We start from the raw sequence: 22,784 nt of genomic DNA, 5'->3' as shown, positions 1-22,784 counted from the left end.
ATTTATCCTACTGATCTTCACGTTATAAAGCGGACCTACGTAACACTCTTTGAGGAAATCAGTTAACCTGAGAATATCACACTAGGATAGTTTAAATCTAGAAAACATCTAATATTGTGCTCGATAACAAAAATTTATTTTGAGAAAAGTACAAGATAAAGTAGAGTATATTTTTAGTTACTCCAAATCTTAGTTTTAGAATGTTTGTATATATTTTTTGTTTAATTTAATATTTACAACATACAAATATTGTTGATATTTGAAATATTATATTCTCCATCACCCTTTAATTGTTCTCTTTCTGTATACGCACCGACATCTATATAATTTCCCATATCTACCTGTATAAGAGAATAAATAATTTTTACAATTTTTCTTGTGGACCAGCAACGAATAAGTTATTTTTCCGTCAGATGGCTGGAAAGCTTCTAAATTCTAACTAAGAGAAATGTGCTACTTGTTTCGGAAGAAAGTGTATGATACTATACTAATAGTAATAGGTTATAACGTGTAAATAGTTGAGTGTATAGTATTGAAAGGAAAACAAAAACTTGAGTTGAAATATCAACAGTGAGTAACGAATCAATAAAACCAAGTTATGAATTATAACGAACATAAATGCGCCTGGGTAATCGATTTTGTTACTCCTGCAACAAGAGTTTGGGGTGTTATGAGTATTATTGGTGAGTTCTACTTGATTACTTCTAAGTTCTAGTTATGCCAGTTGTGGTACTGAATGACATGTACTAACAAGGTTTTCAGTGTGACTAGTGCTCATTGGTCTTACCTCTTTAACGATATGGCTAAGCAGAACTTTTGAAGTAAAGTTAACTTATTTTTTGCTAACATTCTACAAATTATTTTGGAAGCTAATAGGTCTAGTACTGATAGTAGTACATGACTATTATTACTACTGCTACTACTGGAAGTTAAAGAAATTGTGATGTTAACTGTTTGTGGTTCAAAATTTCTTACATATGATGAAAAGCACTTCTGCCCATGCAAACATAATAATAATACTACATAGTACTTTTTAAAGTGAAGTCGTGATTATTGTATGACTTTTTTATTTGAAAAAAAAAAGGCCAAAAACCATAAGCCACACACAGTAATAGTATTAAGTAATACATATACTAATGATATAGAAACTAAGAAAGTGCAAACTAGGTTTAAACTTTCAAATTACGTAATTACTAAACGACATTAATTGTCCTACCATAAATATATCGTTTCATATTAAAAATCTAATTATTACAATCGCAATAAAATTATCATATAGAATAAAGTAATAGAAGAGCAACTATAATCTGAATCAGTTAAACTTTATTAAAATATATCAGAAAATAATTTTAAAGAATGCTATATCATTTCTATTATTAGTGTGTGGCACTGAAAAAAATTTGAATATAGAGAATGAAAGTAAAAACTAATATCACACAGTGCATCTAAAACTTTTTTTTAATTGAAATCCTTGTTTGTGTACATTGAAAAGAACCTAAATCCTATGTTAATAAACAGCCTATTTCACAAATATCTATTTTAATATTTATATCTAGTTTGAAAAAAACTTGTTACTTGTAATATTTGAGGCCCTATATCAATTCATAAAATTTCTATTAGTTTTTGAGAAGTTGAATTGTATTACCTTTAGTTCTACAATCCTGGCTTCCTTATCATAGTTACTGTGTTGTAACTGGTTGCTATTTTATTTTTTACCTTTTTCTGTATCCTATACAAATACTAATATTTTTCCCATAATATTGATATTAAAAATAATAATGACATGGTACTCCAGACGAGGTCTCCTCAAAGTCTTGTACAAAGTGAGAGTAACCTTTTCTCTTGACACTCATGTTTGTATGGATCTCAGTACTAAGTGTTATGCAGTCACCTTGCAAGACACTCAGCTGGAAATTTAATTTATGCTTTCCCCAATGATCTTACTCATATCTTCTTCTGCTTCTACATGTTACCATCACTTTTATACAATTAACATAACAGGGACAATTTGGTCCTACATGATTGACCCTATACATCCACCCCCTAAGAAAAAGTAAACACTTAAATCCACATTTTTTAAGGAAATAATTTATTTCCCTCTAAAACTCTTGTAAAATGACAGCCACCATCTGTCCTGTTGTCTTTGGAATAGACAGCACTAAGAAAGGTTATTCAGAGGTCTTTATCCTGTCAGTCTCAAAGATAATCTAAATTTGAATAAGATCACCTCTTACCCTTTTCTCAAAAGAAACTAGATCTTATCCCATAAGATAGTACTTCCATTCCTGGAATCATCATAGTAGCCCTTTCTATGGAGGAACACATGGGCTGCTGTCTCATGATGTAACTTGATTGTTTACTTTAAAAAAAAAGCTTTTGTTGTATGATTTATTGCTTTATTATGCTAGTAAGACATGGTTCAAAGAACAATAAAATTAAGTCAAAGTAGTTGTGAAAAGGTTAAGAGGTCTCAAGATGTTGGGATAAATATGGTTACAAAGGAGTTAAGAGTCAGTAAAACTGACAGAATCTATCTACATAGGGTTAAAGCCCTGGGAAAAAAATTGTATGGTCCTGGAGGAGCTTTATATATAATTTTAATTCCTCACATTTTTTGATTAGAAAGGTTTTCAATGTTAGTTTATAATGACAATGAATTTTTTGCGTCATAATTTATTTCCACTTCGATTCATAAATTATAAATATCATTATATATTTTTTAAATATTAAGAACCACCAAGATAACGGGAACCCTTCCATAATTCAAGGCTATAAATCATTCCTTTTAGTATCCAACATTATCATTGGTAATTACTCTTGTTGTGATTCATATTTTTCATTCCCTAAAGCATCCAATAAGTACAGGCCATAAACACAACAGCTTTTTAATTCAAGAAATATTTTTCCAAAAATAGGCATAGTGGTGATATGTAGTCATTTTGTATATGCAACTAGTTAGCTTAATTAGTAAAAAAGGAAATGTCCAAACTATGCTGTATAAATCACCAGTTTTGAAGTGCTGAATATTGTTACTTAACATTCTATATTTTTAATAAAAGTAGGTACAAATATACATCTTCAGTTTTTTTTTAATGTGTCAGGGACTTTGATGCCTGAGTTAGAAGACAATCTCTTTGACTGGGTTATATCTTTTCTATAATGCCTATATTGTATTTTTCACAAGGAGATTGAAATTGACAAAGAGATTTGTATGAAAGTTGATTTCCAGCAAGTTATTCCTTGGTAGCTCTTTTATGTTGTGAATGTTGAGATTAGAGTATCAAAAGTAAAAATAAATCTGTAACTTTAAAATTGGAAACAAATTTTTATTTCAGTGTTTTGGGGTGTAGGAGCTGATGTAGCTTTTCATAAGCATGACCTGGGAGTTTATGTAATGTAAGTAATACAACATACATTTTTCTTCTGCTGTAAAATACCATATAGTAACATTATCATGTACTATTATTTTCTATTCTAATATTTTTGTTATTTTCAACGAAGACCTGGATTACTAATTTGGTGAATTCATAATTTTGATTGCAACAGATTTTGTCATATTGATGTTCATTTATATTGAAATATAGGAATAGCATTTTGCTGATGTTTATGAAAAAAAAAGTACTACCAGTATGTATATCAAAACTCCCAAGAAATATAGGCAAAGTTTTTTGGAAATTTATATATTGTGAGATAGGGCATGTTTTTTTTTGTGTGAATGTTTGGTCAGAATATGCAAAAATGCTTTCCAGTGTTTATGAATTATTCACAAACTTACAGCTAGGGTAAGTTGTCTCAGAGGTTGAGTTTTCTATTGGCTTAAAAGGTTTTAAATTTTTTTGTAGATAATCAAATCATGCTATTCTTGATATATTTTAATAGTGCTTGAGGCTTTTATTAGATATTTAACAAAGAATATGTAGAGCTTACATGTGGTTGCCAAAAGGATGTTTATAGAATCAAAAAGACATGCAAGAAATCAGTTATGAAGTCTTACAATCAGTACACCTTTTTAACGAGCATAGAGTAATTTTATGTAATTATACTTATAAGATCTTTCAAATTAATTACCCCATACAGTCTTTTATAATTTTTATTTTCTAACCGGAGAACAAAATAATTTTAGTTTTTCTTCTCATAATTTCCTATAGAATGTCTGTTGAACAGATAAGTGCGAGTAAGAACCAGTAAAAAATAGAAAAAAGGATTAGCATAGATTTTGAAATCCTTTCTTTGATGACAATCTATCCATTTCAAGTAATATTGTGTGGTAACAATCACATGAAGTGTTCATACCACCATTCCACTAGTTATCTCTAGAAATAAATTTTTTCTAAGTTACTGAACTAACCTAATTATTAATTGGTTTTTGAGTTTATAAAATATATTAGAGAAGAATGCTCTAAAAAGTTAGTTCTTTTAGCATATGCTGTATGTGAAGAAAACTGTAGGTGTTATGGAACATTCCCTGAACAATAAACAACATTCAGCCTTGTTACCGCCCTTTCTGTGTTTTCAATCTCAAGAGTTTAATCTGATAAAATGGCTATTCATTACTTATAAGATTCATGTACCAGTTTTATCCTAACAAGTTGATAAACACTAATTATTCAACAGATATTCATAAATTATATATATATTTTTTAAATGTTTGAAAAGTACATACTGGTTTACAGATTCATAATATCCAATGCTATGTATGTGTCCAGAAATAATAATACAAATAAACATACAATCAAATGATACACAGAAATTTTTCATAATGAAATAATTTGTAGATGGGAAATAAACTAAAATATGAACTTAAGAAAACAGTTGTTTAATTTTTACAATAGTTAAAAAAAAAGTTTTATTACAATGACTAAGTGAAATCTTTTAATTATTCATTAGTTTAAGAAGTGAAATTTTGTTTTATCACCAATAAATCTGCCCCTCAAATAAAGTTTGTAATTAATTTTTAATAACAGTAGCATATTTTGCAGTGTATCTTTTTTGTAACTAAAGGAAAATTTGTAAGTAATTTTACAGTGATGAATCCAGAATATGCTTTAGCATTTCTGTGGAAGCTGAGCACTGTACGCATAAAAGAGAGTGGGTATAGGAGTCTCCCTCTCATTCCTGCTAGGGGGTCAATTTGGGGGAGTAGTAGTGTAAGCATTTTATGCATATACTGATGATATAGGATCCCTAGAAGAAACTAGGAAACAACAAATTTTGATTAATGTAGGTTTTAAATGCTCATCATCTATGAACTACAGAAAATGATTTTATTCATGGAATACAATACACAAATTCCCCTCTTTCTCCTAAATTAGTATCACAACCTCATAATCACAAAATCAGATATGCTATATGTAGAATAGTCTATTTTTTCAAGTTCAGGTAATTACAGTGTGTATTACTATACATTTAATTTGGAATATTGGAAACATATGATTGGGTGAATGAACTAAGGATTTATGTAGGTATTTTGAATCACACTACACAATTTTTACCATCTGAAAATTAAAAAAATGATGCCATGTTTTTTTACTGATTTTAGCCTTTATTTTTATAAATTCATATGATTAAATGAATTCTCTAGGGAGATTTGATAAACCTCTCGAACCACATTTATGTCACACATATTAAAGTTTCTCATTTATATATGAAGATGTTGTAATAGCTTGTATGATTATTGTTTAAGTTAGACTGAATGTACATTACTGTATCAAAAGAATTAGCACTGTAAAAACCTGAGCTAAATGCTGCACAAAACATTATATTCAGAAACATTTTCTCTGCACAATAAAGGGCTATTACCTTATGCCACTGTCATGTAGATCTTTGCGCATGCCAGAAGGCTTGAACGAAGCTCCTATCTTTACATACATTAATGTGCACTGTGTCAGCTTATGATGTAATCATTAGATTATAGCCCTCCACCAATAGGAGGGTGACACCCTATATGCACAGTAATCCTTATGAATACTAGGATTTGAACAAAGTCTCATTCTTTCCTTGTCTGCAAATATGTTCAACATTGTTTTTAGAATAACTGTATTTTTGCATTGCTTTTGTTCTTTATCTCTTAGTTAAACCTTATTGTGTTAACTCTTCTTGTTTGTACTGTAGTACTTTTACTGTACACTTAACTTAATCTACTATACAACCCCAAAAAAAAGGTTTTGTGGATCATTTTGACAATGAATGCCTAGATTTACCTTTCTTCCACTTCCCGAGGTCCTGACACTCCACATCAGAAGCTCTCTCCTACTGTTTCAGTATTGAATGATGGTGCTTTGATGGTCAGCGATGTTACTGCAATCTACCATTATGCATCAGGTGATTGGTTCTACTCTACATTCTTTATCTCAGATTCAGGGTTCTTGACCTCTTGCTTCTGTCAAGTTTACCTCATGTTTTGACAGATCTGATGAACTGTTTCTACTTCCTGCCATTTCTTCTGGTTCTTCTCTTCCTGACAAGGAACAGATAATTGTACCTTTGACCTTCACTGCTTTGGTTACTTAGGTATGTGACATTTTTTTCTTGCTCCAGTTGTTTTTTGATGAGTCTTGGGCTACAGAGCTGCATGAACCTCTTCCTTCTGACTGTCTTCTCTTTTCCCTCCTCCACCTCGATATTCATGTTCATGTTTATACCTTTTTTTCTTTCACTTTTGCACAGGCTCGCAACAGCTTTGTCTTACTCGACTTCTTGACACTTTTTCTATGGCCAATGATCAAGGTTCTTTGATTTTTCTGAGCTTCAGTTGCTTGAGTTTTTCCTTCCAGCTTAGTGATCTCTCCTTTCACTTACATTGTCTCCCACTTGTCCTCAGTCTTTTCATCTTTGTCTTGCTCTTGCACAGCACCTACATTATTTTTTTACATTTTATCTTTTCTCAAAAGCTCTACAGCATGCCATTGACAGCTTCACTGAGGACATACACTTTTACCTGTTTGCCACATTGACCTTGATCTCTTCGTCTGTGGTGTTTTAGTTAACATGGTTTCTGGTATTTTCTTGGTGACATACTGCACGGATTTCCTCTTTTTGATGCTGTATTTTTAGAAAGGAGCTCATTTTTGTAATTTCTATATTGACATTGCTACCTTCCTCCCCCAATATCTTAGCAATGTGGGATTCTAACTCACTGCTGGACAGAGAGATGAGTAAATGTTCCTGAAATTTACATTTTTCTTACTTAAAATTGTATTGCAGACAGTTACCTCTCTGCACAGACTTCCATCCTTCCTTCCCTCTTCTGGTGTATTTTTTTTACCTGACCAAGAATGAGTCTGTTCAACTGTGCATATAGGATGTGTTACTCTTTTATTGGTGGAGGACTGTATTCTAATGATGATTATGTCATTAGCTGGTGCAGAACATATTATAGGGGTGGGATCTTTGTCAAGCCTCGTGGGTGAGCATAAAAATCTTCACGCAGTGTGTGTGGTAATAGCTTTGTTGGGTAGAGAGGTGAGTAACTATAAGAAATACATTTTCAGGTAAGGAAAATGTTACTTTTATCATGTGTTTATTTCAAACTGTTGAAAAATATTAGATATCGATACAATACATAACTTCCTCTCATAGATATAGCTATTCTCGTTCAGTGCTGCCCTTTATATCCAAAAATGTTTTCGCATGCCACAAGCCTTGCACTTCCACTTACCCACAATTATTGTGGTTCCACTGTGTCTTGCATGCATATCGTCATGTGACAACCCTCCACCAATTGGAGTGCAAAACAACCTTCTGACACATTTGGCTCCCTCTATTCGATTTTACCAAACTATAACTTCATGTTTAGCAGTGCTACAGTGAATATGTTTTTATTGTGCTCTATTCACATCTATTTTTCTTTATTAATATCATACGAAGTAGAAAAATAATTTCTCAATTTTACTACTGTTTTCAATTTTATGGTTTTCTCTGCAAACTTCCCTGAGCCCTTGCAAATCCCTGTTCCTGTTCCACGTTCGACATCCTCCTGTCCTTTACCTGTTCCTCCCACTAGGAGTTCCACTGTTCATTGTTTTTAACGATGCAGGTCTCATTGTTGCCAGTAGTACCAGTGACTATCCTGTGGGTTACAATCCGGTAGGGGCTCGTTGACCAATTTTGTTTACATATGGCAGGAATTTGTTACCAATTGTTGGATTCTTCAGGTCTTGTCAAAAGGATTTGTCATCCTTTCTTTTCCCCACCCCCACTGTCTCCCATACTCATTACCTTTTCAACATCTATCCGAGGCAGTCCAGACTCTTCTATTACAGAATGTTATCAAGCCTGTCAGCCATCCTTCCCCAGGCTTTTTGTGGTACCCAATAAAACCTGAGACTGGCATCCTGTGATCAATCTGTTCTGCCTCAATCAATTTCTGGATCTTCCCCATTTTACAAAGGAGACTTTTCTTACCCTAAAGCGGGCTTTTTTCCAGGATTGTGGTTGACCAAGGTAGATGTCTCGAATGCCTATTTACACATTCCCATTTCTCATCAGTGCAGACCCTATCTTTGGTTTGTCCATCAGAGGGCTGTGTACCAGTTTTGTGCCTTACCCTCTCCTCCATCATCCTTTGGAAAAAATTCTTCAAGTGGACATGCGACTACTCCTCATATGTTCATCTCCCACTATTTGCATCAGGTGACTGTTTCTTCTTTGTTGGGATACCATGTTCCACTTATTGCTAACCATAAAAAAAAGAAAAATTTAATGCATCAAAAGTCCACACTGTACAGCCATGCTGCTGTCATAAAATACAATATTCTCATGGCATATAATGCACACTGTTGAGATGGGGTGTTCCATAAGATTGCAAGTAGGTTTTTTTCTCCTTGTGATATATTTGATACATAAATATACCTATTCTGGACTGTACTATCCCATCGACTTACATGGGTAAAGCAGAAGGGGATAGCTGCCCATCCCTGCCATCCCTTAGATTGAATAAATCAGGGGTGGTCTGCTTTTCAACATAAGGTTTTGGTGGTCACCAGTTGTACTGTCTCCGGTGTTGGCCTTTCTCCGGACTCTCCATTGCATTTTATCCTCCTTGTTATTAAAGTGCAATATGGGGGTCCTTGCCACTTTACAGTTCCAAGCTGCTGAGAGGTAACCTCCTGAATGTAATCTTATGCAAATAATTAAATATACAACTACATTCATTTGAGAGTAGTGCAGTGGTGTTCTGCTGCTGTAGATTATGCTGGTCCTCCATTCATGTGCACCATCTCTGTTGGGTAGGCTTCAAGGATTGATATTTTTCTAGGCTTCTGTTACTATCCGAAGAGTGAGGTTGTGTATCATTTATAGGGCCAATCCACTTCCATGAGGTGGTAACCAGAAGTTAGTAGTCCACTCCAATGCTGTACAGTCCTGTCTGAGGAGATGAGGTTACACATACCCACTAATAATAAAAATACTCCATCTATGTATGGTGGGCTCAGAGGGTTGATGTTGTGCCCGGCTTCTGTGACTGTCTGGAGGGTGTGGTTGCATATGATTTTAGTGGCAATCCACTTCAGTGCAGTGCTATCCAGAAGTTTGTGATGCCCTCCAATGCTTACAGATAATCAGTTATATCAAGTACTTGAGTTAATCACCCATCTCTGTTTATCAGTAACTTGAACATTCCTGTAGTTACATTAAGGTGAACTTTTCATTCAGTGTGACTTTTTTTTTTCTGAAGTGAATAAGGCTTCACATTAGACTTATTAGTTTTTAAAACTTAAGAGAATTAAATATGTTAGTATTAGAGTAACTGTAATATCAATACAGTTATAATGGGCTAAATAAAACATGTTAACTTTCCGAAGACTGGATGCTATACTGTATGATTGAAATAAAGCAGTTAGTTTTATATTATAGTTGTGTTTTTACCATGTTAATAACCAGTATTTAGCATTGCTTATCATTTATACAACAGGTAAAGAGATGTTGATAATAACTTGCATTTGACATTTTGTTTCTGCAATTTTATGGAGAATAAATGAAACTTTTGTAATGTTAAAAGATGTGCAGGAGAACTAATTTTTTAAAGATAAGTAGCCAAATTGATCTGAACAACAAAAAATTTACTACTGGAAAAAACTCAAGTGATTTTGAGGTAATTTGGTCTTGCTGATGTCAGAATTTATTAATCACCTCTAGATTTTGAGTTATTGTAATGTCAACACTTTTTCAGCACTATGTGAAATACCATTTAATTAACTCTGTCCAATAGATGTATGCTGTGAAATTAAGTTTATTTGGACAGTTTAATGGGAAAATCATACATTTTTGATAATTTCAAACATTGACTGTATTGTATTAGTGTAAAATTCCAAATGTATTGTTCATATATTCTGTTTGTTCTCATATAATTGTAGTGAATTACACCACTTTTGCTTTATTCCCTTGCTCACTTGCTCTGCTCGGGAATCAAGAAACCCTCACGTGCTCAGTTTGCGGGAATACTCGAGAAATCATTCAACTGAGCATAAAAGGGGCAGAGTCAGATGCCTCTCACTCACTCACTTGGTCACTTAGCCTCGCTCTGTGCTTAGTCAAAACAAAGTCTGATTCTCTTCTTTGCATCATACCCGAGATATAATTAAAATCTGCAAAGCTTTATTTTTTAAAATCTTGCAGACTCTAGTTCTGTAAACATGATTTTTTTTTGATTTTTTAGAAAATCATTTGAAATGCCTCCAGTTTAACTAAAGATTGAAAATGCAAAAATCACCCAAACAGTTTCTGTTACATTTATGGAAAATGTATTAACAGTTTCATGAAGGAAAAACATCACACATCTGGCTTGACACAGTGGCTGAATAAGAAGAGAGCAAGTATGCCATTTGCAGTTCCCATGATATGGCATGAGCCCAAAGATAATCTAATTATATTTGCAGGACTAATGTATCTGGATATTCAGGCAAAACTAAACAATGCATTAACTATCCAGATATTGCATTTGCAAAGGAACCAGTACCTCATGGGGATGGTCTTCGAGTGCCACATCCACCAGTGGATTGGGAAACAGAAGAATTATCCTTCAAAGAAGACAATGAATAATCATCATCCTCTTCATCAAGTAATTCTATTCCTGTGACACCTGAACATAAACTGCCTCATCTGATCCCACAAGAAGAGCTAAATGATCTGATTCGTGACTTGTCTCTATCAAAGCAGCAGGGGGAACTTCTTGGCTCTCATTTACAGCTATGGAATTTATTAGCTCCAGGAACAAGAGTTTCAGTTTACTGAAGTCACCATCAAAGTCTTGCTTCTCACTAAAGCATGCAAGATGCCTTGTGTTTCTGTACAAATGTTGGTGCACTAGTGGAAGAATTAGCTACTGAACATCATCCTCAAGAATGGTGACTTTTTATCAGCTTATCTAAAGTTAGTCTGAAAGCTGTAAGTTTGCACAATGGTAACAATAAGCCATTGATTCCTGTTGCGTATGTTGTGAACATGAAAAAACTTATCCAAGCATGTAGATTATACATGAGGCTATCACATATGATCACCATAAGTGGAACATGTGGTGACGTACAAGTTATTGCAGGGACAGCCAAGATGATAAAAATCATTTCAAAAAGAAGGAATGGCCAGTGAGAGAAAATTACATACCAGGGAAACAGAATATTGAGTATCAACCTTTTGTGAATCCTCAAAATGTGTTTCTGCCCCCATTTCATATTAAACTGGGATTCATGAAGAATTTTGTAAAAGGAATGAACAAAGATGGTAATGGTTTCAGATATCTGTCTGAAATATCTACAAAAATCAGTTAAGCAAAAAAGAAAAGAGGTATCTGTTGGGTCACAGATTTGGGAAGTACTGATGGATGATGATTTTGAAACTGTACTCAATCAGAAAGAACTTGCTGCCTGGAAATAGTTCAAACTGGTTGTCAGAAATTTGTTAGGAAATGAGATGAAAACTATGCTGTGATGAATTATGATATGCTTGAGAACTACAGGAAAATGGAGTCTAGGATGTCACTAAGAATGCATTTCTTACACTCCCATTTAGACTTCTTTCTAAATGATCTAGGTGTAGTGAGTGATGAGCATGGTGAGTACTTCAACAAGATACTTCTACAATTAAACATCAGTATCAAGGATGATGGAATCCTGCAATTACTGTTGGTTCTTACAACATGAAGCTAAGAACATATGCAAAAAGTGCAACAAGTCAAGCAGATATTTTGTGAAAAAAATAATACCATAATGAAAGTTTTGATCCTAGCCTGAATGTATTTCAGTATATAATCTTATTATACTCCTTGATTTTTTAAACTGGTATTGTTATCATGTATTGTGTTTGAACATTCTTAAATGCAATCTTCATTGAATAAATAAAGTTATTAAAGAAATGATATGTAACAATATTTAGAATAAATCTGTTATAACTCAAAAACTAGAGGTGATCAGTAATTTTTCAAAATGATTTTTAGAATCAGCATCATCAAATTACTCAAACTGTTGCATTTTTTCTAGCAGCTGAGAAAAATTGTTTTTTGTTGACCAGTGATGTCAAAGGAGGACTGTTATCTGTGTGCAGATCAACTTTTTATTTTCCCAACCTGAAATATATTGATACTGACAGATTTGTTGGAATTTTTATTTGTTGTATTAACAAAAAATATGCACACACACACACGTTTGAGTATTGAACTTTTGTAGTTTACTAGATACAACATATACAAATGCTATCATGAAATTGTTTGTTTGTTTTCTTCAGAATATCTGCTGTCATACTTACTTTCCTAGAAACAATGTTTGTGGTGAACCTTTTCTTGGAAGCCTCTTTCAGGTAAATGTGGTTACTTTGGCACTAATTATAATTATATACTAGCATGTAAGAGAGCTAAACTTTCTATACAGTATACTGTATGAATTAATTAGAGTTTTTCTGTTATCTTGTCTTCGCTGCATTTATTTTGATAATAGTTTTGCAGTACAACTATATTTAGTTCTCAAAAAACATCAAATACTGTTAAGTATAATCTTTAAATATATCCCTGAAAACTTGTACTTTACAAATGCATGTAGGAAACTGCACAGTAAATCAGGACAGTAATGTAACATTTGAATACTGCTATGTTATTTTTCAGTTTAAAAGTTTGCATAAAATTTTCAAATTATCACTGCATTAATAACGTAGTTAGCAAAGTTAAAGATACATGTAGTACATTTCCAGAGAGATGGATATTGACAAGAGTATAGAGTTGTTCAAAATATACAGCTGTTCCTCACAAGTTGTGCTTTTATCATAAGTTTAAATTTTGTTTTGCAAGTACATCTAATTATAAAAAAATTTTGTTTCTAACAGGGATGAAGATAAAGATGGCTGTTTTCGCTGTTGGAAGAGACTTCAGTGGCTAGACCTTTGGAAAAAGTCTTTGCTTTATGCAGGCATGTCAGTTCTGTGTTTTGTCAGGCCTTCAACTGTATGGCTGGCAACAGTTGCAGGTACAACAATCTTTCTAGAAATTGACATAGTAAAAGATTAAAGTGTTTGTTACTTTTAGTTTATGGAATTTTTATTCTTAAATTTAACATTACTAGGATGAAGGTTTTTGTTAAGATAATTAAGTTGTATTTAACCACAGATGATTTTAGTCAAATAATGGGAAAGTCTAAAACATTATTGGAAATAAAAAGGTTATTTACAAAGGTGATTTACATCTTTTAAATCAATATGCATCATGAATGATTCTTTTGTACCTGACATTTTCTGTTATACTTTTGAACATCTTCACCACATTAGTGAGTTGCAAACTTGGCACATTGCCCATGATGTAAACGTTGTTTATTTAGCTTGTAGTACATATACTTCTATTAATAGATCCTGGTTTAGTGCATTTTTTGTTTCTTTAGTTCTGAATAAATTGTGAATGTAAACCTTGACCTTTGTATTCTATACATTGTAAAATGGCTGATGCTGACATCAGTACTTGCTGTTCTATAAATTCTTTGTTTTCCTTTTCATTTTTGCTTCTTGATAAAGTCACACACATGCATCTCTCTTTATATGTAGGTAGTGCTGTAATTTATTTTTCTTAAATAATATTTTCGTTTTTTATAAATGCTAAACCTGTAGGGTATATTATCCTTAATGTTTGCCAATACAGTCCTTTCAACTTATTTTACCAATTTGTACAATACTTGGTATTATAAAATATAACATTCTATTCACATTTGTCTTAAATTAATCATGTGTGTCTTTTTTTCATCGGTGGAAACTACTAACGTAGTACAATAGCTACAGTTCGTAATTTTAAGTTTTTAATTTTGTCTTGCATCTTCCTGTTCAAGATTTCCTGTTTTCCTGAAAGTATTGACATGTCATATATGAAAATGTGGAAACATGAGGTTGTTTGGTAAAATATCAAATATTACTTAAACTTTGAGCCTGAAAAATAGACAAGTTGAGAGGTGAAACTTGAATGCTTTTTGGCAAACTGCTGTCCATAAAAGCTGTAGTGCTGTACTAATTCTTGAATGTTTATTATATTCAATGCGATATATATATATCAAGTCTGATTAACAGTTTTATTAAGTGGGATAACTTAATTGTTCCAGTAAGTTTGTTTTGAATAACACATTTTATATCAACTTTACATAATAGGTTTAAAGAGTGGTAGTTATAATTAAATGTTAAATTAAAATAAAGCTCCCCCAGTAGACCAGCAGTAAGTCTGCAGGCTTATGATGCTATAAATTGGATTTCAATACCCGTGGTGGGTAGAGCACGGGTAACCCATTGTGTAGCTTTGCCCTCAATAACAACTAAATCAAACTTAAAATAAATTTTTCTGGTATATTTTTTTCTGCCTCTAGGTGTGATGTTACTAATCCTTGCCATCCTATATCTTCTAATGACTTATAAAGTGAAAATTGAATCTGGTGATTCTTTGCTTTTGCAAAAGGAGGGATCCTATGACAGGTGATTCATGTTTCATTTGAACATAGTTTACCTTGCAATATTCTTTGCCTAATGATTTTACTGATCAGGTAAGTGTTACTTAAGGGAGTGCACTGTTAAACCCTAACCTCATAGTTTTATGTCTGTCATATCCCAGCCAGCATGAAGACCCTGGTATTGGGCAAGGCCTTGAATATAGAGATATAGTGTGATTGACATATTATTATAAACACTTCTTTACTTTCGCTCAGAAGTTCTTAATTAACCTCAACAATTTTTAGAGTTAGACTCAGTAAGTGCTCTAGCTAAATGTTTCTTTAAATTATACTTTATTTAACTTTTTTGAATCTTTATATGTATTATTAAGTATTATTTAATTGTGTCTTTTGAGATGTAATTTGGAACAACTCTCATTTTTCATTACAGCTGAGTTGGTGTAGATTTATAAAATCTTACCCTAGACATCTTCAAAACATAAAAGTACTTTTAATAGAAGAAAAGAATGAAGCGATAATTTTTATTATGCAAAACTTTTTTTTTATGAACAAATAGTTTTGTGTCTTTTAAGTGAAGTTAAGTTTAAGTGATAATATATTTATTTTTATTACTTTTCATTAACTTATTATATTTTATTATTATGAGGATTATGTACACTGTTAGCTTAGTACATTGATATAGGACCAATGTAAATCTTATGTATTGGCATACCCTTATGAGATATTATTGGGATTATGACCAAAAGTATTGATAACAGTGAGTTTACTCTAGTGTTTGATGATATTTGATACTCCTAATTATACAGGTGTATAAAAGTAGGTTAATTTGTAGTTGTGATCTATGTATTGATAATATCACTATTAGCAGTTTATTATATGGTTACTGTTTCAGATATGAAGATCTGCAAGATGAGATTGATGATAGTCTTCCAGAACCAAGAGATGTTAATGTTGGAGATCAGGAGAGAATACTCGAAATTTAACGTGTATAACAAGTCACTTAACACTGTTGCATGAGTGGTTTTTTTTAACCAAAGATTTTATATTTTGTGATACCAGTGAGCAAGGTGTTCTTGTTAATCAGTAAATAATTTGTTTTTGGTGGTAAGACAATCAACACTTTATCTTCATGTGTGTTTATAAACATTTTTCTTGATAAAATTAACAATTTTCAATAGATACCGGAGCATTCTAATGATCAAGTTAATGGAAAAGAATTCAAAAACAGCAATTAAAAATAAAATACGTTATATCCAACACTTAACTAAAACTAAATAATGTCAATTTTAAATGTACACAGTTAATTAAGTCTTGAGAGTTGCAAAGATGCAAGTTAACTTAACAAATATTGTTCTCAAGTTTCAGTATAACCATGTAATGTGGTAATTTATGTTTTTGTTTTGTTGTTCATGTTGGCCAGGAAAACATTCAGTTCTATGATTAAGAAGTTAGTTACAATTTTGGATTTTCAAGCAAAACTCCTCCTTATGGAGTGAGTGATTGTTGTCGTTATTTTCATTGTTTATGGTTCTTTATTAACTTTGAAATTATGTTACTTGTAAACTAATACAGTGGAAGATTAAAAAGCAATGTGCATTTTGGTACTGATCAAAGCAAATGGTGCTACAGTGCGTATACTGAATAACCATTACTTAACAGTTGTTTTACCTTAATAATTCCCATTGTCACAGTTTACCACTTTTGCTGAAATAGCAAAAAACTATAGGTTTTGAGATTGCCTGTTTTGTTTCTTGACAAACATTTCTTTACACTAAAGTATTAACTTTTGGGTAAAGCAAGTAATGAGATTGTCATTTTAGTTAAAGCCCTGAGAATGAGGCAGTTAAAAAATGTTATGATTCAACAGGATTGTGTCATTCAGTGATTGTGAATTCATAATGTGGATCATATGCATGTGTGTGTGTATATATATATATGCATAAGCAATTTTAATAAGAATCAAGTTTTTCATTTTTTAAGGAACTTCAATTGGCCTACAATAGGCAAACTGGTTGTGTGTCAGCTTTTCATGTTAGTCAACCTTCATTTTGCATTTATTTATTTATTTTCATTTGCTGTCTTTCTAAATGATAACACGTGTGTGATTTTTTTTCTTTTTTAGTGTTCATTAAGGAAGAAGAGTTTTGTTTTGATTGTCAGTCATATCATATCAATTCATTGAGTTAAAAAGTTTGTTCTTGAAAGGAGCTACCAAGTTTAAAAATCCATATGTTTTTGTCTGAAAGGTGTTTAATTTTAAAAATTAAAACTTCAGGCTTTGAAAACATTATTTTAAATGTAAATATGAGAGCAGTACATGAACTTTCAATTAACTTCCTTATAAACACCGTGTTCCAACTAACAGAAAAAATTGCTACATTGTTTCTTGCATGGTTTCTTTAAACCAACCTATTTTCTAAGGTTCCATGTGACTAAAAAATTTATTCATAGTTCCATTTTATGGAATCTGTATACCCATCTTCTCTCTTGGCTTCCAAGTGACAGAACAGCTTCTGCATTTTCATTTTACTTTTATCCACCTTCTTCTTGAACTTCTAAATGATAGAAAAATTTCTGCATTATGTAATTTGTAGAATCCTTTTATACACTTTCTTTGTGAGGCTTCAGGTAACAAAAAAGTTTTACATTGTCTGATTTTGTAGATTCCCTATATCCATCCTCTCCTTGAGGTTTTAGGGATCAGAAAAATTGCTACATTGTCATTTTGTTTTATTCTTTTAACCATCTTCCCTCTGATGTTACAGGTAAAAGAAACATTGCAGCTTTAATTCACTCACACTTCCTAATTCCCCATTGATTAACAGTTGTATTGTAACTGTTGCATGTAGATTATGAAGTTGTTGGATTTCTAATAGTGAATAACATGAATCAACAGTGTTGGTCATGAATAAACTGAAGGGGAGCAACCAGTTACTCTCCTTAAAAATCCCTCAGGCGAGCAGAGGGGACTCAGGAAAGTGATTGAAAATAACCATATAAGATCATACAAACACAAAAGTTAATTCTTATATGAAAAGAAGTTTTACCACAAAACTCCTTTGTGTTAACTTGGCACACTGAGTACATATTATGTAACACATTATATAACATATTTTACTAACATAATTGTGAACATGATAAAATTGGCACAAACGGAAAATGACAGTTTATAAAACTGACACAGAAACTAAAATAAGAGAATCTCTATAAGTATTGGCACTTCAAGCATTCCAAGTCATGGAATGCAACATACATACTGGTTCAGACTATTGTCGTCATGAGAGTTTCATTTCTGATTCTGAATACACGAGTGAAACATACTGCATATCATTATGCTATTGAAAGCATTCACTTTAAATACTGCACATTAATATATAATATATGAATATATCAATAATTTCAGACAAAGTCGTTGTGGATAGATTATTTAGAATCTATCTCAGGAAGTAAAATTCATGATTTTTTGAATCGCTGTTACTGCTATGCCTATGATTGGTTAACAGAACATGGATGCAAGTCACATTTTACTACTTGTACTAGTATCTATTTTATAGATTGAATATTAGCAGTGTATAGTCAGTGAAGGTAGAAAGTAAATCAATAATCCATCAATTATGAAGATTTTATCATATGACATATTTTTACTTCCAAGAACTCATGAATTAGCCTTTACCTGTGTGGCATGCATGCACTGACAGTATAGAATTGGAGACCATTTGTACCAACAATAAATTAAACTTTAATGGATACTAATGGCTTCACAATTAAATTAATAAATATTTACAGTTAATGGGTATTGACCATTTTTAACAGTTATGTTTAACAACATAAACTTTGTTAACTTATTTAATGTTTTAGTTTTTTTTCTAATGGGAATAAATAAAGAATTATCAGTTATCTTGACAGTTTGGTTGGGTCTTGATAGTTCCTGAGTTGCGAATATACAACTTCAGTAGCAGTGCTTTATGTAATGTTTCTAGGAACACAGATCATGTTTTTTCTGCTTCCCACTTAAACAAGAAAGTCCAGAATGCTACTGAATTTCCTTTTGCAACCAAGCATGCAGATAAAAACAAAATGGCAGAGCACGCTTTCAGTGCAAAGTGCCACCTGCAGTATTCAAGATATAATGGCCTTTTGAAAACACTGGGATTATTCATGTTAGAAATAGTTGTTGTTGATGTGTGGGATCTATCTAGTTTGAAGGCAAGCAACAAAATATTTGTCTGGAAATATTTCTAGGTAAGAGTGAGATGCATGCAGGCAGTCATTAGCCTCTTATAACTAGCTCTGTATGAGTGTTTTCACTTTTTGGAAGTATAAAAATCTTTAAAACTGGTAGTATTAAGTGTTATTAACTTTTTAGAATTTATTACTGAAAAAAAAAAGAGGTTTGTTATGACACCGAACTGGAAACAGTTTTTTAATTGTAAGTTAAGTATGTATGAGATGTAGAGATGCCAAATGTTTATAAAATGAATATTTTTATTGGAAATTTTCCAAAGTTATCTAGTTGTCAGCTCAGCTGGGTTTTCTTCCTTTTGATGAAGTGTCTTGTACATGAATAAGTAAAGATATGTACTTTGAAAAAGTTTCCAAGTTATGGTATCAATATGAGGAAAAACTTACTAATTGTTCATAATTTTTATAAATAAGTGTATATATATATATATATATACACACTATAAAAATGCTCACTAAAAGATTTATACTTCTACGTATCCTGGAATATACCATTTACAACAGGTTGTGTTTTATCGTATTTCATTTGTTGATTTTGGTACAAGGAGGACTGAAACCTGTTTGGTGCATATAAATTAGTATTTTGGGATTTTAGTCTCATCATGAGAATCTTTTTTTATGTGTTGTCAGGGAGTTATTAAGCTTTTAAAAGATTCATGAGAATCTTTTTTATGTGTTGTCAGGGAGTTATTAAGCTTTTAAAATTGAATTGTGCCAATTTTTAAATACCCATTATGTCTATAAGTTGTTTTTATACAGATGGAATTTACATGCACCTTTTAAGAAGACTATGCAAAATAGTTTTATAATTACTTCTGAAAATCAGAAGACTCCTTGGAAGCAAATCATATGATTAAATTTTGTGAAGACACTAAAACTTGCCTTCTTTGTGGGTTAGGTGTGCTATTTTTTTGAAGTTTTAGTACAAATAAAATAAATACAAACATACACATACATATTGAAAGTAGTTTTTACATATTTGATAATGAACTTCTACAAAGAGTACTTGCCAGTGAGTTCAGTAAACAAAGAAGTTAAACCAAATCTTCAGGCAGCTGCTATTTATGATATCAATTCTAATCCAGGCTGGAAAAATTGCTGAAGGAAAACAAGTTGTTCAGAGGACAGAAATTTTACTATATTCTTTGTCATACAGACCTACTGAGTTAACAAGTATACTTTATTAGAAATATACAGACAGAAGTCAAGAACAACTTTATGAATTTTATTAGAACATCAGATGTACTTACAAAACAAGACTTGAATTTTAAGGTAAAATACTAAACTTCTAGGGAATAGCTTGTTCATCAGAATGCCTTGTAAGTTTCAATTGCTTACAAATACCTTAAAAAGTGTGGAAAACTAGACAGATACAACTATGTTTAGTATGTAGTACATTGATAATTAAAATTCTACATTTAAGAAAAATGGTTAACTAGCTTGTATTATACATAATAATGTGTATAGGAATTGTTACTTTAACCCAATTGATTTGGCACTAATCTTCAGCCATAAATAACTTATAATATTTAACTAAACTACTATGCAAAAGCTTTGACTTGTATTAATATTTAACTGAGGTGAGTCAACTAGAAGAGTTCTGTCAGTTTAACTACCTGTTGTATGATAAACATAAGAGTAGTCTCTAATCCTGCAGCAACTAATGCTATATGTAAAAGTAAGTGGTCTAATTGTTAAATACAAGTTACAGGTAGTTATGCAAATGTTACAGAACTCTACCAGTCTTGTAATCACTTTATGTTATGCAGTGTTGAAATTCTCCTTAAAGAGCTATAGTTATTTACCTATACTAGGCCTCACAGTGTATGGAATATCAGTTTTTATGCAAGTTAACCATACCTCTTCATGCATTATTAAAATAGAACTGCCAAGAAATGCAAAAAATAAAGGAACTTAGTATCAATTCCCACAAGAAGAAGTGGTACTCCACTTGGAATTCCAAAAAGAATGGCACTGAGTTCTGTCTAGTACTTGCAGAACTTAATCTCTGTTGGTATGTTACTAACAATATGTTTAATAATGACCAGGAGCAACTATGCATTATACATTATTACACAACTGTTTTACCTACTTGAAAATCTGACATGTAATTATTACAAATGATGAACAGGTACTTAGTCGTAGGGATGACAAAAATGTTGTATTTACCTTGATTAATTCAATATTCAAACTTCTTTTTTTTTCTTCAAGTGTGGGAGTGTCTGGGGTTACATTTACTTTAGTATGTTGGAGGCTTATATGATGTAGCATTTAAGACCTGTATTGGAAGAATGAACTTTTGAGAAAAACTATCATTTCCAGGGAATGAATATTAGTGTTTACAAGGAGATTCAGACATTGTTAATTATATTCTTGGTGCATCTTTAGAAATATGATTCCTTTTACCCTGATAAATTGTCTGAAGTAGGTAGTTTCGTACAAACTGAATGTACAAGGAAGGTTAGGTTTCCATGCAACTAGCTATCACTTTGGGACTTTAATCTGGTATCCAAGTTTATATTGGCTTTATGGTATATAATGCCTAAGTTAGTGAAGTATGATCTGTTAACTGGTAATGTTTGCAATATTATAACATTTACATTGTACATCAATGTATTTTAAGATCAACAAAGAACCTGTTAGTCAATCGTATTCAATAAAGCTTGAAATGAAAATAAAACACTTAAAGCCAGCACTTATCATTCAAATATTTATCAAGCCTTCCCTTAAACTCCTTTAAATTAATTGCATCTACCACATCTGAAGGCAACCCATTCAAGGCTAACCACCGTGTTAGAAAAAGAAAGCTGTCTTTAGTTGAAGATTACACCTACCCTACCAAGATTTATATTTGTTTTCTAGTCCTACCATACATCAATTCCCTTAACAATCTTAAATGTCAGATCTCTTCTTACTAGTCCAATATTTCTGTAGATACAGCTTAAAATCCTATTTGACCACAGTTTCAGAGATCTTAACCTTTTCATTCCGAGTAGCTCCCCCTCTGAACCCTTTTCAACAGGATCATTTTGTAATTTGTAGTTAGAATTTTAAGGTGAGAAAAGGCTTGTAGGATTTTTTTGATAAAAAATATAGTACTTGAAGTGTTAAATAGCTTCTCTGGTTTTAGCTATGATAACTGTTTGTGAACAGCAAAATACAAGCTTAGGAGTAGGACTTCATAGCTGAATATCCAGAAACTATGCTTTATAGAAGTAATTGTGTTGATTTTTGGATTGCTGAATGACAATGTAGAATCTATTATTTTATAATTGTAAACTTAAACACTACAGAGATTGAACCTCATTCAAACTTTTAATGAGTTACGGTACTGCACATGTTTCATGTGTGGATGTTGCCAGGCATGAGCAACCCACCTTCTGAACCTCAAATGCACTTTGATGATCACAGAAAATTAAATCTAGACCTATAAAATCTTCTGAATATGGAGTTATAATTTTATATTCATAACCTCTTTCTTTGATCTGGCATGGCCAGGTGGCTTGACTCGCAAACTGAGGGTCAAAAGTTCAAATCGCCATCCCACTAAACATGCTTGCTACTTTCAGCTGTAGGGGCATTATAATGTGACAGTCAATCCCACTATTCATTGGTAAAACAGTAGCCCAAGAGTTGGCAGTG

The 22,784-nt window shown here is 32.1% G+C and overlaps 1 protein-coding gene across 1 annotated transcript; it reads left to right on the top strand.

The window, feature by feature from the left end:
• Positions 1-473: 473 nt before the first annotated feature.
• On the top strand, positions 474-22,685 carry LOC106462177. Its single transcript, XM_013922077.2, has 6 exons — positions 474-683; positions 3,336-3,396; positions 12,718-12,789; positions 13,309-13,448; positions 14,820-14,925; positions 15,793-22,685. Exons 1-6 carry the CDS (start codon positions 599-601, stop codon positions 15,881-15,883), a joined length of 555 nt encoding a protein of 184 aa, XP_013777531.1. The 5' UTR covers positions 474-598; the 3' UTR covers positions 15,884-22,685.
• The last annotated feature ends 99 nt before the right edge of the window (positions 22,686-22,784 follow it).

The sequence above is a fragment of the Limulus polyphemus genome, unplaced genomic scaffold (genome assembly GCF_000517525.1).
Source record: "Limulus polyphemus unplaced genomic scaffold, Limulus_polyphemus-2.1.2 Scaffold1110, whole genome shotgun sequence".
Taxonomy (NCBI): Eukaryota; Metazoa; Arthropoda; class Merostomata; order Xiphosura; family Limulidae; genus Limulus; species Limulus polyphemus.
Note: the sequence above shows the minus strand (reverse complement) of the source record. Positions and strands in the feature narration are given on the sequence as shown.